This window comes from Manis javanica, chromosome 5 (assembly GCF_040802235.1).
Source record: "Manis javanica isolate MJ-LG chromosome 5, MJ_LKY, whole genome shotgun sequence".
Taxonomy (NCBI): domain Eukaryota; kingdom Metazoa; phylum Chordata; class Mammalia; order Pholidota; family Manidae; genus Manis; species Manis javanica.
In genome coordinates this window covers 106,048,459-106,067,771 of record NC_133160.1, presented here as the reverse complement: position 1 = coordinate 106,067,771, position 19,313 = coordinate 106,048,459, and the positions used below count along the sequence as shown (strand labels likewise).

The window sequence follows — 19,313 nt, the reverse complement described above, 5'->3', positions numbered from 1 at the left end:
GCTTCAGAAAAATTAAAAAAGGGACAATCTGATGCTACACTGGAATTGCTGACAGGTTAGTGTTTTGAAGCCTAACGTGAAGGAACTGCAGGTCCTTACTTGAGGCTTCAGTGATAGTCAAATGAAGTCAGATTCAAATCTTCATTTAACTAAAACTTAATTAAGTTTGAGAGCTAGAAATTCAGCTTAATATATTCCTACAACATGGTGCAGCCAGCTGTTTCAACTGCATTCACTGAGGTACCAATCGTTTCCAGTGTGGTTGAAGTGTCACCTGTATTAGTTATTGACTTCTCTGCCTACCACTGCTTCTCCCTGCCTCCTGGGAAAAGTACAAGCCAGAACACCACACTCTGGCCACAGAGTGGGCAAAGGACTAATTAGAGCAATTAGGATCCTTCCCAGATATGTTTTTTATCTGGAGGTAGTAGCGGAGAGCGTTCTGCTTTGTTCTTGAAGCTCTAAGGAAGTAAATTTGGATGCCTGATGATGAACTAGCCACAAGTCCTGATTGTACTGAGTGCTTCCAGTTCCCTAAGCCAGTTCTAACCCGGCCCTGGTTTGAAAATGTGGCCACTGAATACTTCTTTTTGTTTACGCTAGACATGCTTGGGTGCCTGTTAGTTGAAACTGAAAAACCATGTTATTATATATTAAAATTTTAAATGTATTTGAGTCTATTTTTATTCTCCACTGTTTCCACTAATCTACTTATCTCTTCTCTAGAACTGAAATGTTTCAATTTCTTTACATTTTTTATCTTTTAGGGCTAATACCCCATCATTATACTTGATACAGCCTTCCAGTTGGATTGACCTAGAGAAACACTGATGAAGGGTGGGAGAGATTGTCCTGGGAGCAGATATAGGGATTCTACTTTCTAAAGATACCCAGCCAACCTCACCATCTCTAATTGTAAATTAATAAATTAAGTTGGGATTATTAAACAGTCTTTTATAAATTGGTCACCAGGAATAAGAGCTCACTTATAGTCTTACTTAAGCAGAGTAATAAAACTAGGGTTTCTAGATTTAAAAAAAACTGGACACTTGACCATGGACCACCATGGGCACACCCCGATGGCTGGGCCCAAGCAGCCAGCAGGCCCACCAGATGCTCTTTTAGTCTTTTTACCTGACAAATCAAATATGTGAGTGAAGCCCAAGATTCTAAGACATTAGGATGCCATACTTGGACTCATATGAGGTGGGATGTGAATGAGATAAAATCAAGGCCAGATGAATCACTTAGGAAGGCACAGAATGGGAAAATTCTACCAAGACAGTACTGTAGAATGGTTTGGTACACAGCCTGGGTCTGAATTCCTGCTCTACAAAATTAGTACATGACTTTGGGCAAGTTAATTTCTCTGTGTCTCAGTTTACTTATCTGTAAAATGGGGATGATAATAATAGTACTTGCCTTACAGGGTTGCTGTAAGGATTAAATTAGTGACATAAACCACTTTTAACTGTGCCTGGCAAATAGCGATTACTAGGCAAATGATTGCTATATTATAATGCCCTAAAATGCTAAGGCACAAAGAACTTAGACTGAATCTATTTGGAAACCTTCCAGTGGACGTCTTAAGCAGGTGAGTAAAATTTAAACCAGTTTAGTACTCATAAACATTGCTAGTTATTACCTTTTTTCCTACAGTTAACTAGTCATCTCCATTTGAGTTATAACTCTGAAAAGGGAGGGGAGAGGCAATATTTGTGTTTAGAGAATCTTTGAATTTTTAATTTGGGTGGTATTCATTCTTCACAGAGATTCCTCGTTTGAGCAGTGTACTGTGGTAGGTGCTATGTGGCATACAAAGAAGATAAAAAAGGGCTCGACCCTTCAGATTTCAAACTAACAGCATTAAAAAAAGACATGGGTGTAAATGAGGGGCTCAGAATACTTACAGGAGGGAAAGATGTATGTATGGGTGGGGTGAACATGAACCTGGACAATTTCATCGAGGAGACAGTATTTAAGCATTTTTAGTTACCACCTGAAGTACATAGTACATTTTAAAGATAATTTTCCATGCTCTGGGAATAGCTTAAAGTAGTTAGGAAGTGGAGGATCTGAAAATTCTGGGAAAAACCCTGAGATTTCAAATAGTCCAGTTTGATGAAAGAAATGGGTAAGAGAATAATGACAGATTCTGGCTGCAAAAGTAGGCTGGAGATATGTTGAGGAAGTTGGATTCCATTTGTGGCAGATACTGGATTTCTGAGCAGGGAATTACTGTGTAAGTACTGAGCAAGATGGATTCTTAGTGGGAAGGTTACTGCAATTATGGGTGAAAGATATATTCAAACATCATCCATAGTTCTTAAGGTATAATTAAAATGTATTTTTTTCATTTACAAATTACAGGGAATATTTAATAAAACATATGTACAATAAATAATTCATATCTGAAAGTGCCCATCAAATAGCTTCATGCCTTTTCAGTGGAAGAGGCCACAGTGCCAGGGAAATCAGGAGGCAATCTCAGTAACTCTTCTACTTCTTCTTGCAAAGCCTCTGCTTTTTCATGCAACAGCATCTACGATAAAAAATCAAGTCAGGAGGCCAAAATATGCATTGCTAGAGAATTACTAACATTTTTATCACCATCTATTAGACACCTGAATCCTTACACATCAGAAATCGAGACATTAAAACTAATAATGAGATTGAAAAATAGCCACTTAAGAACAAGCAATTATAGTAAATGAGGCTGAAGCATTTAGTGAAAGCCATTTTAGCTGATCATTGCATTTGGTATACCAAAAATAAAAGAGCTTTAATACTCTCAAAGATTTGTTTTATTGAAGACTCAGCTACTTAAAAATGCACTTTTAATCTATAAAATCTATGACAATTTTGCAAAAATTGTATTAGCTCTTGGAAATGCTATCCTTTCTATATGCATTTAATAGTTCTCAAAATTACGTATGCTATCTTTTAAAAATCTCTCAGTGTTTCAAAGTAGTTTTATTAAAGCTTTTAAAACTTACATGGTTATTTTCAAAAGAAACCAGGAAACAGCAAACAAAGTACTTCTAAACATGGCACATATTAGATGTCAACGAACATTTGCTGAATAGATTTTTTCCCTTTTCTTTTCAAAACCAGAAATAAAAGTTTGGTATTTGTTGCAGCTGGGTTTTGTGAATATTTGGTCAGTATCTGCACTACTTTTTCACAATATTTTATAATAAAACATTTGGCCAAATAACAGGGAGTAGGAAAAAATCTTGACACAAAAGCGAAAGTGAAAACCCCATTCTACCAATTCGATATACGCATAGTACAGAGCATTATATAGAAAAGAGATTAAAGGGTAACTAGGTACACTTCCCAGTGGCTGAGGTAATGGTGACTATGTAAAATGAATTTCCCAACACATCCTCTAAAAATTACACCAGAAAAAGAGCAAGTAAACCACACCAAACTCCTGTGCAGCATTACTAGAATACACAGAATAACATCAATGTCAGATTACTTGCAACTAAAAAAGTCCAGCAGAGCCATTTCTCAAGCTCCCACATCAAGTATTTGCAGATATCAAGGTGGGGTTGATAGAAACTAATGGAAAAGCAAGAGGGAAACAGAGAGTATCAGATGAAATATAAGCACCTCCAGTGAGAGAAAGCTACCCCAAGTACAAAAATACTGAGAAAAGTCTATTGGTAGGTTAAAGCATGGTGTATAGGAAGGGACTTCAAGTGTGTGGAACTCTAGAAGGCAGCTGGGAAAGGCAATGCTTTTGGGGGAAAAATGGGTAAAAAGGGAGATGTCCCTTTGGAAGGTGAACAGTGAGGGAAAAAAGAAATAGGAGGGGATAATTTAGGATCCTGTATGACAAAAGGAAGCTAAAAAAAATCAAACAATACAGCTCTCCTACCCCAAGCCCTTCGTTAAAGTAACTATACTTTGCTACAACAGACAGTGAGAAACTCTTGAAGTAGGATTCTCATAAACCACTCCAGATGGCCATTTCTGTCTAAGAAATGCAGAGGCATAAGCAGTTCTCATTATACAAAACTACTATATAAAAAGAAAACAGAAAATGGGAATCAAAGCACTTCAGCTCATAAAAAATTCTTTCCCTGAAAACAAACCATGAAGTAGAAAAACTGCATCACCGCACCTCCCAACTGAGTTAACCTAATGAAACAAGGTCAGTTGTAGTGTCCCCATTTGCGAACTGAAGACAACACGGACTCTGCCCATCTCATAAGGCTGTTGTAAAGATCAATTAAGGTAATATAAACAATGTGAGCACCCTCTAAAAAATAAGATGGGAATTTACTTTTTAGCTACTTCTGATCTAGATATGATAATAGTATAACAATGAACTTTTTAAAAAAAGCTAAGTAATATCAGTTTACAAGAACAGAACTACAACTGAGATCAAAGAGGAAATAATCACAAACTGCTCTGTAATGGCTTCATCCACATGGAGCAGGAGGTAAGGACAAACTGGACTGCACCTAGCAGAGGGTAACCTGGACAGTGAATGGCCTAAAACTAGATTATTTAATACCAAGGAAGGAAAAAAAAAATAGAAACTATGAAAGCAATGAGAGCTGTTTCCAAACGTGAAAAACTGTCATATGAACAAAGGACCAGAGTAGTCCCAAGGGAGTACAGCAATGTAACGGTAGACCTGCTAAGAAAGCAACATTTAGCCTCATCATTTTGGGATGCTTTTATAACATTAAGAGTGTCCAAAAATAGAAGCTAATTTTTGAGCTTGTAAGCTCCTTGTCAATGAAGGTGTTCAAAGGTGGGAAGACCAGATGTCAGGGATACTGAGGAAAGGACTTCTGTGAAAATGGTATAAGGAGGCAGAATGCAATGAGTTCCAGAGTTCCCTCTACTTCAATGAACTCCTGAAATTGTCTATTTCTTTAGGAGGTCCTTTTTCTCTATTTAGCAAGATTAGTGTCATAACAGATGCACTCTTTTTATCCACATACTGTGAGTATATACATTTGTGTCTATAGTTAAATATTTTTGTTTTTATGTCCTAAGTATAAAGAGATAACACTACAAAATAACATGAAGGTTAAAAAAATGCTTTGTTTGTTTACCTTTGCTGAAGAAACAATTTGCTTGGCTTGGCGTCTTGATAAATGATCAATTGTCTTTATTAGCACTTCAGGATCTGCATTAGCTAAGTGCACTAGACTTTTATAACCTGCATTGTATAACTGTTTTGCTCGACCCTGAAAGGTATTATAAAAATGAGTAGGATCAGATTTTGGGACTAGGAAAAAATACTTAAGTGTTTTACTGGAGGCAAATATTTCACATGGAAGAGAGAGGGATAAACTGAATAGTATAGTAAATATGATGAGATAACATATCAAAAATCTGAGGAATTTTAAAAGATGTGTTTAGGTGGTTCCAATTGGATTGCAAGATAGCTTTCCATGCAGATTAAGTCAACTGATATTTACAATCAGGAAGGAGAACTCCGTTAAGGCAATTAGGTGCTGGGGGCATTATTTTAGTCTTCCAGCCAGACTGTTCTAGTCCAGTATACTTAAAATGTTGTCACCGTTTATTCAGGGGACTCACCAGTATGTGTGTGTGTTTGTGTGTGTGTGTGTGCTCCAAAGCAGAACCCCTCTGATTCAAGAACTGAATAACAGAGAGCAAACTGAAATCAAGGGTTGGACAAAAACAGAAAGCTGAGAAACCACCTTTTCTCGGGATACTTTTTTTCACTCCTTTAGGTAGTGTAAAGAAGCCTTGTTATCACTGAATCACCACTACCTTAAGTAAGCACAGTCTAAACTGACAGAAGGTAATTCTTTACTGGAGTGGAGGAAGAAGAGACGCTGAGGAGTGGTAGCACACATATACTTGGGGAGTGTCACCTTTATCTCTACTGTTATTAATTTTTTTAAATGCAATTTTTCATTAGAACTGCTCCCAAATTAACAGGAGATCTCTGGGAGGCCATGGCAACAATTTATTAAAAAAAAAAAAGACTCCAATGACAAATGAGCAATAAAGCTGTTGCTGGCCCTTACCCATGATAAAACTTCACAGAACAGTAAAATCTGGTTTTTCTGTTAACTGAAATTATGTCAGTTGTGAGACTGGGAAGCTACTAACCTCTAAGACTCCAGTCACTTCCATGAGAGGGATCAGCTCTGCCTTTACACAATACGTCAACTTCTTGGTAAGTTCTACCAAAAGGGCTCTATAAACCCAAAACTCCTCAAGTTCCTGCTGAAAACAAAGAAACAAAATTTAAATCTGATAAGTTATTTCAAAGTTTAGTTTGTGTGGTAGAGGGCTCAGAGAGGCTGTTCCCTTATGTAAATTCTGGAACTTGGATTAAGCCAGAGATGAACAATGAATAAGTAAAATTATTATGAGGAAACATGGCAGAGACTCTGAGGAATTTGCTGAAGTGATTTTGGGATGAGGAAATAGATCGAAAATCAAAAAATGAGACAATTTAAGAAGAGTTCTATTCACTTTTATCAAACACCACCAAGTGAATGCATAGTTTTTCTTTCCTAAATGACTGAAAACAATTCTTCCCTCTGGGAATTTATCCTGAAGACAAATACTAAAACGGAAGGATTCAAATACATGATGATGCTCAGTGCAGCAATATTTAAAACAATAAAAATATGTAAACCATGAGTCAATAACTGTTAAAGCTGGGTGGGTAAATGGGTATTAGTTACATTATTTTGTCTTCATTTGAACATGTTTGAAAATTTCTATAATAGCAGTTTTTTTTTTTAAACATCCCTTTCAAACCTTTGGGTGTCACTGTTAGAGTATGTGAGGTATGGAATGGCATTAGCTGGTCATTTTTGTGACCACTGGGAAAGTACAATGTATTAAAGGTGGCGGAGTTAAAAAGAAGAAAAGAAAACCTTGAGCAGAACTAGGGAATCAGCCACCCTGGAATTGCCTTAGCTCTAGCTTTCCTCTCACACAAGATAATCTTTTTCCTTATGGTTTAACTTCTATGGAGTTTTCTTATTAACTGTAGTTAAAGGCACCTTAACTAATACAACTGGTATACCACTTATATAGCTTTTTAAAAAGAAAAAACACCTTAAAATATTGAAAATACATTCATGAGGGCAGAAGTTGTCAGGTAGATTTGTTCCTAGGATCCATCATCAAATTACAGTAGTCTTCCAAGTTCAACTTACAGATTCTTTTACCTGGACAATTCTGTAAGACTAAAGTCCTTATAGTTCTAAGTAAAACAAAGATATAGAATATTAGGGAAAGCATCTTTAAATATGAAGAACAACAAACATAGGAAATGTATTCTTTATTATTCATAATTTTTGCCTACTTCTTAGCTAGTATGTGATTAAGGAGTGTAAGCTAATATTAAGAAATCAGTAAAAGTAAAAGATATTTAGAAAAGTAAATTTGCTAAAATAATTATCATTCAATGCAAAGTCAAGTATTTTTTATTATTTGCTCATTAGCACATATGGTAGAATAATTGCCACATACATACAAAGAATATGGAGATTTAAGATAGGGAAAATGAAAAAGACTTTAAGTTTAAAAATAGAATTCATAGGGGAAAAGTTTTTAAAAAATTGAGCATAGAAACAAATATGGAAAGGATTATTATGTCCTCAATAAGAAATTAAATGCAACAAAAATGTCTTATATTATAAATTCATCAAAAAAAATTATCTGAATAGAAATGTTTGGTAAATTTTGTTGAGCTATTTAAAGAAATTCTGATAAAGCTTCTTTTAGTAAAATCATAAACAAACAAATCTATCTCAAATGCATATGACCAAAATAAAGTTTTCTTCCTGAATTATTTTATAAAACATTTGATGTAGAAACGTAAAGTGACTTCCTGACATTGGAAGCAAAAATGGTAAATTACTGTGGCAATCAAGAGAAGACGGTACTAAGCAGTCACAAGCTAGCTGCTGGATAGTGTAACATACTGTAGAAGTACTTTACATGGTATCATGTATATCAATGGAGAAATGTCATTTTGAAAGTTGATCACAAACACTTGAAACTTTTGTTAGCAGTGGTTCTAAGAGTTAGGATAACTAGGTACTTGTTCACTATATATTTTAGCTGGTTTTATCTTTTTTGTATCTTTACCATAAATATGTATATAGTATTTTTAAAAGTAAATAAATGCAAAAATATATTTTAAATAAATTTTGAGTGCTTTATAATAGCAGAAAAAGTCAACAATAAGAAAATACTAACTTGTTTATGAGTTTATTCATAGTTAAAACCAGAAGATGCACAAAGCAAAGCATATATCATCTATTTAACGGAATTACCTCACAGAAATGAAGCACACAAGATGCAAATGCAGCAGCTCCAGTGAGAAGATTCTGGATATATCCTCGAGGCATATTAAATTTTTCAGACACACTCCAAATGTTGGTCTCTCTGAGCAAGGTATAAAGAACAAAAGACAGGTATAGTCTGTTGACGATATCTTTGTCCACCTTCTAGAAAGACACAATCAAATAAATTTATGTACTGGACCTGCTAAAAATGTAACATTATATTCAAATTGGACAAAAGGTAAAATTAATGAATTTGTATTATAGGAGAGTAGGATAAAGTGACCCACAGAAATAAAAATTCAATTCTAACATCTGTGCTTTTGATTAACTCAAATCATTTTTTCCAAGTATAAGTAGAGAGATATATCAAATTATTTCCAATTTAAATTAAACTTCCTTCTATATGGGAATATACTGGGTTGAATTGTGAGTCACCCCATCCCAAAGATATGTTGAAGTCCTAACTGTGGTATCTGTGAAGGTGAACTTATTTGGAAATAGGATCTTTGTAGATGCAGTTAGTTAAGGATCTTGATGAAATCATCCTGGATGTACAGGGGGCCCTTCAGGGCTCTTTTATCAATGACAGGTGTCTTTATAAGAGGAGAAGACACAGAGTGGCAGAGACAAGGAGGTGACATGAAGATGGAGGCAGACACTGGAGGGATGCACCTGCAAGCCAAGGAACACACCAAGGATTGCTGGCAACCTGCAAGAGCTAGGAGAGAGGCAAGCTGCTTTCCTCCTTGGAGCCTCCAGGAGGAAGCAACCTTGCCAGCATTTTGATTATAGACTTCTGGCTTCCTGAACTGTGAGAGAATAAATTTCTGTTCTTCTAAGATATTCAGTTTATTCTAACTTGTTATGGCAGCTCTAGAAAAAGAACACAGGAAGGGAAGAAATTTGGGAGAGCTTTACATTTAAGGTGATATTTTTAGGTTGCATATTTATGTGAATGTGATTATAAGTTTGACCAATGCATTTATTTAGATAAATATGTCAAAAAACACATCAACTAGCTACTCTTAGTTTCTTATAAACTATAGGTAAATGTTAGATTGTATGATTTTTACAGGTCATGATAAAGAATTAATGTTTCCAAAGTTAGCACACTGAAAGAAAAAAACGCTTCCTATAATTGACAATTTCTATTCTGTGTATCTGCTTCTGACTGTGGTGCTAGTGACTACATTTCATGTATAGTATTTCATAGCTAATATCATGTTAACTTAGAAACTGAGTAACTCACGCTTAAAATCAGAGGAAAAAAAGGATGAACTAGAAAAAAAGGATAACATAAAATTATTTCTCGACTATAGAAGGAAAGAATGTTTGAGGTGAGAACTTAGGGTGACATATCTGAAGGATGTGTGAATTACAGATTCTGCATGTTGATACTGGATCACCCTTTTAATTAAGCTGAAAAAGCAAAATAGTTGAATAACTAGTAGGAAAAGACTGCTTTTTCATTTCCCAATTTTAGTGCACCTTCATTATTAAGTATAAATTGAGTAAATGTAGATTTTTGCTTTGAATGTATTTTCTAAGCCAAGAAAAATGATATAATTATATTACATGGCAACACAAGACGCTTTATACCACTGCCAAGAAATATTTAAAGAAAAGAGGTTTGTGGGGGACGTGTTCTTATTCAATGTGGAGAAATCAGTTAGATTTTAAGTATCCCATTCTCTAGAATTAAAAGAAGATATTTCTAAAACATCAAACCAGTAACTAATCCATTTATAATTTAGATAAATTCATATTTAATTGAAAATTTTTTATTACTTGAACAGTTGCTGACTACATTTAAAAAATGTAACAAAAATTCTGATTTGAGTTAAAAAAAAGATGCATTATTTTAATAAGATTTTTTAAGTGTTTATTATTTGGTAGTGAGTTCCAAATTAACATGATTTTGTTTTTATTTTGTATTTTAGAGTTGGATATAAAAGGTTTGTTTTAAGAAATATTTTTATTTAACATTTTGAAGGTGTAAACAACATAGACATTTCTGAGATAAAAGATCCAATCTAAATATTATAACATGAATGCTGAAGTACTATATATTTATAATTTTATGATACAGCAATACATGGGACAGTGCACTATTCAATTCAAATGCAAGTAAACAACATCTTCCTTTTTTCAAAATGAAATGTTACATGTATGTAAATTTTAAAAATATAGGGAGAAATGATGGATAAGATTATTAGGTTTCAATGAAGATTGGATTACCAAAGAAAATGAAAAATGAAAAAATGCATATTCTGAGATGGGAGATGATACTTACTACCTTATGGAATTTGAAGGCATTTTTGCCAAATAATTATTTCCACTTCTCTTAAAGTCAGCGTATGCATTAGACACTTGCTGCACATATGCTGATCAAACGTTAAAACACCAAAATACAAGGTATCACACCCAAAAGAGTATTAGCTTGCCTACTCTAACCTTCTAAATGCTTTATGTAATCTAAGTAGCAGAACTAGGAGTTATTTGAAGACAGCAAAACACAATGACAAAAACCCAAAACTTGTCCTGTCTCAGAATCCCTGATACCAAATAGAAAGCTTAATGAAAAGTTCCTGGAAAATACATTTTTTCTCCCATGAACTGAACTTATTTCAGGATTATATAGTATTGTGAAAACATTTTAGAAATATTTTACAATTTTTATAAGCCTAAGAAAAATTGATGAGTAAGCTTTCCTTTCCCTATGTTAAAAGCCTACATGTACATGACAGAAAATTTCAGAAATAAGAAAGGTACCAAAAAAAAGGCTATCACTCCATCCCGAAATAAATACTACTTTTTAAAAATGCTTAAATTTCTGGTCCTCAGATATTCTGAATAGTAATATGGGAATTACATTAATTTAACAATATGTGAAACAAATGTGAAACAAAATGATCAAGTCAGCAAAAAAGATGACACAACAGCATTCATTTTGTTAAATGAACTTATTTAGGAAGGAAAAGAAGATTAAAGTACCTTCTTGATAGCTTGACCTGATGCTTTCTTCCCGATAAAGTTTTCAGAGACTCCGAGAAGAGAAACTACATTTTGTTCTGCTGGACTGAGCTGGTTAAACTATATGGAAATGAGTAAACATATAGAAAAATCAAATTGTGACTATTAAAAAATTTGCCATTTGAAACAAATCCAGTGATATCACATTTTCATGATTTACAAATTTTATTTACAAATATTGCAAGCTTAAAATATATATTATTAAAATATAAGATACTTTAGTGGAATTATTTAAATACATGGTTACAAGAACTGTAACCATGGCTATAGTTTCCATGGACTATGAGATTATGTTTAATACTGGAGATGCCTGGGAAGGGGGAAGAGGGAAAGCTTTTGAAAATAACTGCATTATATAGTATCACTTAAAAAAATTTACAACTACAAAAAAATGCAACATTAAAAAGTTTCCTGCAATTAAAAGCTGTATGCTGCTTCTTCTACCTTATGTGTATTTATACATCTATCCTGTTCACAGTAAAATCAAAGAAGACTGCTCTACACCTAGCTTGGTAACAGGTAAGGCAGTCACACCTTGTTACTGGTGATAAAATGGATATTCCTCCTCAGGAACTGATGTCACTGGGTTTGGTCATCATGCTTGGTTCTGATAAGAGTTTTCATGTAACTAAACTCTCAATCATCAGAGACCCTGGTTTTCTTTATATTCTCGGTATTATAAAATGTAGTGGTTACCAATCCTAAGAGTAACTATTGTTGGGGGAAGGGGACCAGGCATGATCCCTTTTTTCTTTTCTGCACCTATCCTTATTTTTTTGATAATGAACATGTTTATATTTAACAGAAAAGTAACCTTTAAGTTAAGCAAACCAAAAATGCTGTTGCGGTATTACTATTTTAAAAACTTAAAGACAAAGGACCCAATTTCAAATATGTTTTAACAGAGAAAAAAAAGTAAATAATCACTTGACAAAAATCACATCATCATCAATAAACTAAGTAGCCTATATTGAAGAGTCTTATATTCTCACCTGCCTGAAGTATATCATCCAATCAGGGTGACAGTGAGAAGCCATTTCATAGGGAGTTGTTAAGTAAATCAGATGAAGAAAGCTTTCAAGCACAAGTCCCTCAAGACCTTTCTTTAAGTCTCTGTAGAGAATGTCACAATAAGCCAGATCTATAGTTCCTAAAGGAAAGATACAAATATTTCATCTTTCATAATTACCAAAGGGGGAAAGAGGTGATTTTAAAGAAAGTCTTTAGAAGTCACCAAAATATATTATATAACTTAGAACAACTATTTTGGGTCATTTTGATAATGATAGTATCCATCAATATGTAATAAGTACGTACCTTCTGACTTGATGACCCTATTTTTGAAAATCTAACCCAGACAAATATTTCCATAGATATCCCACAGTACATGAATAGAGGTGCCCATGCAACCTTGTTTATAATTGAGAAGAATCAGAAATAGTGCAAATGTCCGTCAACAGAGGAATAGTTCAATAAATGAAGGTATCTCTATTACAGATTACTATCATATCAAAAGAAAAATGAGGTAGATTTAAAGGGACTGACATGTTAAGAAGCTCATGATATTTTTAAGTGAGAAAAGCAAGCTGCCAAAAAATACACTGATTCCATTAAATGACTATTTACATATGCATATATATATGTGTATATAAATATATGTATACACATAAAAATATTTGGAAGGGTATATATATATATATAAAATTGTTAATAGTGGAAGCCCCTAGGAGAGTATAAAAGGGACAGAAGTATGTGGTTTTTCCTTTACATAATTCGAGTTTTAAGGGTATATTTAAACAACAGACATGTATTATTTTTCATTAAGTAAATTATGATACATCAATTAAGAAAGAAACTATTCACTGTCATGGACCAATCTCTATTACATTAAGAAAAAAAAGCAAGTTCCAGAACAATATAAATGATTATTTATATTTAAAGTTATATATATTTACAATTAAAAGCCTAAAACATCTTAAACCTGTATACATGCATATGCACTGAAATGAAATGTACAGAAAACTTCTGGGAAGACATACAACAAACAGTCCTTGGCAGGATATTCAGGTTTGCATGCTTGCTGGGGGAGGGAGCACCCTGGAGGATGGCCATTGTCTATATACTCCTGCAGTATTCTAAATTACTTATAATTCAAAGCACTTTTCAACTTTTTAAATTGAAGCAGTTTTAATAGTTTGTAAGAATAATGTTATTAATAGGAAGTTACAAATGAAGTAAAATAAAGTTAAAGTAAAATAATTTAATTTCTACTTTTTTCAGTGCACTTCCTCAGATTAATAATGAGATTTAGGTAAACTCTTACCCTTAAAAGAAGCTCTTCCCAACTTTGTAATATGAAAAGTACATTGGAACTCTTCTTCAGACTTATAAATAGTGTCTTTCTGTAGAAGATCCTTTTCCATTACAAGAGTATCTTTTTGTAGGAGTCCTTTTTCTGTCAGGTATCTAAGGGAGTCGATAATTATTTCCCAGAGACTTTTTTCTTTCAACAAAATCTTTTGCTGAACACCAAAAAAAGTACCATTCATGAAGTGATATATGTCACCAATATTTGTTGTAATCTGAAACAATTCAGGACATCATTAGAGCATTTTTCTTAATTTAAACATCATTTTGAAAGTACATTAATCAAGGTGATGACTCATTTCCATACCTCAAAGTTATTGAAATAAAAAATTAGTATAAACTTTACATACTTGTATATATAAGGGTAATTTTATAATGGCCCTTTAATTAGCAAGAAAAAACAATTTAAAGAAGATAGTTATCAAATTCATACTTTTTATGAAATCAGGATACTTTTCATTCAAAAACTCCTGAGGTTTTTGAATAATTGACAATATATCCCCAAAGCTACAAGCACTGTTTACTCCCCAACCAATTATCACTAATTCCCACTCAGCTTCCTTCCGAAATCCTCCCTTACCTCTCTCCAGCCACCCATGAAATCATTTTTTAGCCCTAAAAACTGTATTAAAAACAAACAAAACAAAACACACTGAAAGTCTCCACTCTCTGATGTATTTCCTAAAAATAAACAGCAGTTTTCTACCTCTTTTTGTCTTTTAGTCCCATCTTTCTCTGTTCTTTTGTTGCCTTTTTCTCTCCCCTTCTTATTTCCTACTTAGAACTTTTAATGGCAATTGTAAGTAATACTTGACTCTCCATTTGCTGTTCAGATGTAGAGTTGACTCTGAATTTGAATAACTTTATATTCGCCAATTTTATTGAAATCAGCATGTTATAGTAAGATATAGTCAATCAATAAGTATATTTCTTTCTCTTAAAATGCTGATGATATTTCAACTGGAAAACTTAAGTAGTTATTTCAGATCAAACCAATAAAAGGATGACAAAACATTATGGAGCACAGACATTTCCTAGTGCTTCTCCTCCTATTAATCAAAATCATTCCTAATATAGTATTCAATTAGGCTAGAATTGCACTTTTAAGATATTCAAGAATTGATACTCAGTTTCTAGATTATCAGCATACTTAGTTTCTATACTGTTTCCTACTTGGTTAATTACAGTTAACACTAGGGATAAAAAAGAATAGAAACCTTTACATGATCCTTCTAGCTACCATCATGTTATCTTTCTGCTCCTCTGGAAAACTTTTGGACACAGTGATTTAAACCACCTTGGCCAGCCTCTGCCTCTGCCCCCACCAGCTTTGCAAAGCTGGATTCTCCACTGTTGCCCCCACCTGCAAGTTAACCCATGTCCAACTCCAGAGTCAATCCATTCCTTAATTCAAGTATTTACTGAATGCCAACCACATGCCGGACATTGTACAAGCACTGGGATTCTGTAATTAATGAAAATAAAGGTACTAACAAAAATAAAATCACAAACTGACAGGTGCTATTAAAGGAGAGGAATGTAGTTCTATAAAGCATACAACAGACTGACTGGACTCAGGCATAGAGAGGCTTCCCTGAGAAAGTGTACTTGAGTGGGAGTTAACTGGACAAAGAAGTAGGTGAGAGTGAAACCATGGATGGGGAGGGAAGATGAGCAAGTCCCAGGCTTGGGGAGCACTGGGGTAGGAGGAAGCACAGTATGTCTGAAAAAAGAAAACAGAAAGCCACTATGTGTGGAGTACAGAGAACAAGGAGGTTAGTGATCAAGGAGGATGGAGCTAATCAGAGTCCAAATCTACCATGGTAGGTTATGATGGGAATTTGGGCTTAATCCTAAAAGCAATGGACGCAACCACCGATAAACTTGAAGCAGAAGCGGGTGGCACATTCAGATTTTATATTTTGAGAAGATCATTCTGTGTGTAGAGTTCTTTGAAGGAGACAAGGGAAGGTAAGGCAGGGTGGATGCAATGAGACCAGTTAGGAGACAATTACAGAGACCCAGGCAGGCACTGCAGTAGCATGGACCAGAGTGTACAAGGGCAGAGATATGATCCAAAGCAGCCTGCATAATCTACCTCTCTTTGCCTCCAATTTGTTTTTCTGTAAATGGGGAGTTTTATTACTTACTTCAAAAGTATGCAAGGATCAGAGATAAAACAGTAAGTGTCTGAAAAATGGTTGTGATAAATAAATGACATTTGGAAGCTCCCTGAATCCTGTATTCCTACCATTGTTATGTTCTTAATTCCTGAAGTCTTCTTCTCTTCCACCAAATCATGGACCTAGTCTCTCCAGGGCTGCTCATCTCTGCCCTCCTGCCTCCTGATCTCACAACGACCAAGCCACAGATCCTGCTCTTCTTGCCTCTCACCCCTATCCTACCTGGTTGCTCCTGTCCAGAGGACTTGACTTCTGCTTCAATTCTAACTCTAAAGATTATGTCCTGGTTCTCCAACCTGTCTAGAACTCCAGCCTTTGTCCAACAGCTGCGGCTCTGCTGTGAATGCCTATCCCAAGGTGTGAGAGGAACTCAGATAGCCTGTCCTCCTCAGGACACTAGCCTCCTGGGCCCACTAGCTGGAATTCTGCCTCCTATGGGCAGGGTTGGAACAACAGCTGCCTACCTGCTAATCCCCTGCAACTTGCTGCTGTGCTTCAATTGTTAAAACAGAACTTAAATGAAACTTGTGCCCTGTGGATCTTGTATCCCCAGACCCGTAAAACTCTACCCTTGAGGCCAAGTCAGCGAGTCTCCCTGTTACCTGGGTGCTCTGGTCTCAAGTGAAATCCCAACTCCCTCCTACTCCACTGGCTCTGTGGAGTCCTAACTCATGACATACACATATCTGCCAGATGTACGCATTATGAATATTTCTCCCCCGTTTTTAGCAGTGTCTTTGAAGATAATTTTTAAATTATGACAAAGCCATTTAATTTCTTTCTTTCACCATTTCTGTTTATTTCCCATGTAAGAAATCTTTGTCTAACCTAAGGTAACAAAAACATTTTCTATGTTTTCTTCTATAAGTTTTATTTTAGCTTTTGAGTTAATTCTTTTGGATAGTGTACTGTAAGAGTAGGGGTTAATTTTCTTTGTTCCATATGGATATCTACATGTTTCAGAACCATTTGTTTAAAAAACTATCCTTTCTTCATTTAAGTATCTTGGCACCTTTGTTGAAAATTAATTGATCATATACATGTGAGTCTTATTATGGATCCACTGATCTGTCAGTCTATATGTCTATACTTGCACCAATACCATAATCTCCTGACTACGGAAGCTTTACACTAAGTATTGAAGTCAAGTACTGTGAACCCTCTTTGTTATTCTTTTACAAATAAATTTTGGCTATTCTACAGATCCTTTGCATTTCCAAATAAATTCTAGTATCATCCTGCAATTTCTACAGAAAAGGCTGTTAAGATTTTGTTTGGGATTGCACTGAATTATAGAGCAATTTGGGAAGAAGTAACAAATGAACAAAACTGAGTGTTCCAATTCATTAACATGGTATCTCTCTCTATATCTTTAGCTCTTTTTTAATTTCTGTCAGCAGTGTTTTACAGTTTTCAGTGTGTAGGTCTGACACCTTAGTTACATTTATCCATTAGTATTTCTTGTTCTTTGATGCTATTGTAAATAGAATTGTTTTTCCAATTATTTATAGTGAGTATACAGAAATACAATGTTTTGTACATTGACTCTGTATCCTGTGACACTGTTAATTACACTGTAGTTTTTTGTACATTCCTTTGGATTTTTTTTGAATTCAGTATCATCAGCAAATAAGACAGTTTTACTTCTTCCTTCCAATCTGTAAGCCTTTATTTTTCTTCCCGTTTTACAGTATTAGCTACAACTTCTGATATATGTTGAATAGGAAGGTGAGAACAAACATCTTTTCTTTTCTGGATTGTAGGGAGATAAACATTTAGTCTCTCGTCATTAAGTGTGATATTAACTGTAGGGTTTTTAAAAATAAACACATTTTATCAGGTTGAAGAAGTTTTCTTCTACTCCTAGTTTGCTAAGTTTTTATCATGAATGGATATGAATCCTGCCAAATGGATAATTACACTGACTGAGTTTTGAATGTTGAGCCAACTTTGCACTACTGGAATAAACTCCAACTGATCATGGTATTTTACTCTTACATTGTACTGCTGGATTACTAATACTTTGATAAGGATTTTTATATCTATGTTTCCCAGAGATTCAGGCCTTTTGTTTCTCTCTTTGTAGTATCTTTATCTGGTTTTGGTGTCAGAGTAATGCTGTTCATGTAAGATGATACAATCATTGTTCCCAATTCCTCTGCTTTTTGGAAGAATCTGTGTATGACTGATATTATTTCTCCCTTAAATATTTGTTAGAATTCACCACTGAAATCAGTTTGTGGTAAGGTGTTAATTATAAATTCAATTTATTTAATAGATACAGGACTATTTAGATTTTCTACTTCTTCAATTGATTTTGGTAATTGTGTCTTTCAAGAATCTTTCTCATTTGATCTAAGCTGTTGAATTCCTTTCTCAGTATCAAGTATACAGTTATTCAAGTTATTAATATCTCTAGAATCTTTGGTGGTGACCCTCCTTTCATTCCTGATAGTGGTAATTTGTTTTCTCTTTTCTCCTCCTGATCAATTCAATCAATAATCTTACTGATCTTTTCAAAGAACTAGCTTTAGGTTTCATTAATATTGCCTCTTGCTTGTCTGTTTTTATCTGTACAATTTCCATCCTTCCATTTACATTGAGTTTTTTGTTTGTTGATTTGTTTGTTTCAGCTTAGCTTCCCAAGGTGAAACTTAACATCACTGACTTTGGATCTTTGGTATATTCTAATAACGCATTTAAAGCTATAAATGTTCCCTTAAGCTCTTCTTTAGTTGCATGCCACCAAATATCTTACACTGGTTTTCATTTTCATTCAATTCAAAATACCTTATAATTTCCCTTGTGATTTCTACTTTGACCACAGGTCAAATAGCTGTTTGATTTCCAAATATTTGGGTATTTCCTTAATATCTTTCTATTTACTGATTTATACTATGATTCTGTCATTAGATACATTCTTTATGTTTTCAATGCTTTTAAATTTATTAAGACTTGTTTTGTGGTCCAGAATATGGTCTGTCTTGGTGAATATTCCACATACACAATGGCACATTGAAAGAGAATAGGCCAACAAGGTAGGAACCTGAATTATAGTCCCATCTAAACCATAACTTATTGAATGACCTTAAACTAATCACTATTCTCTTAGTCTGTTACCTTATCTAATATAAATATAAGTGTGATGATCTTCATGATCTCTCTCCCTCCTTTATTAATTTCTTGGCAATCCTCCTATTGAAGGTCTTTATTACATTATGCATGGATTACTACAACTGCTTCCAAACTAGTCTTGCAAAACCTCTGCATACTATTATCTCCATTTTACAGATAAGGCAACTGGTGAGGTTTAAGGGAGAATAAGTTAGCCAGAGTTATAAGAGACACAGCTGGGACTGGAACACAGGTATGTATGATATCAGGGTCATTGCTCTAAACAACCACAGAACACTTTTAC

At 34.4% G+C, this 19,313-nt stretch overlaps 1 protein-coding gene across 13 annotated transcripts in view; it reads right to left on the bottom strand.

Annotated features, from left to right (window-relative positions):
- Positions 1-2,318: 2,318 nt before the first annotated feature.
- The window catches only part of HELQ (helicase, POLQ like), a 42,543-nt gene continuing 25,548 nt past the window's right edge, over positions 2,319-19,313 (bottom strand). For 3 of the 13 annotated variants that reach the window (XM_073237367.1, XM_073237363.1, XM_073237369.1), the window contains 7 exons: positions 13,669-13,927; positions 12,338-12,495; positions 11,307-11,405; positions 8,301-8,474; positions 6,112-6,225; positions 5,079-5,213; positions 2,319-2,542 (listed from right to left, as the gene is read on the bottom strand). In XM_073237367.1, coding sequence (XP_073093468.1) covers positions 2,435-2,542; positions 5,079-5,213; positions 6,112-6,225; positions 8,301-8,474; positions 11,307-11,405; positions 12,338-12,495; positions 13,669-13,927 — 1,047 coding nt within the window. In that variant the 3' untranslated portion in view covers positions 2,319-2,434. Of the gene's footprint in view, positions 2,543-5,078; positions 5,214-6,110; positions 6,229-6,465; positions 7,223-8,300; positions 8,475-11,306; positions 11,406-12,337; positions 12,496-13,668; positions 13,928-19,313 lie in introns of those variants that run through there. The other 10 variants (XM_073237366.1, XM_073237362.1, XR_012131686.1 and 7 more) reach the window with 9 other exon arrangements.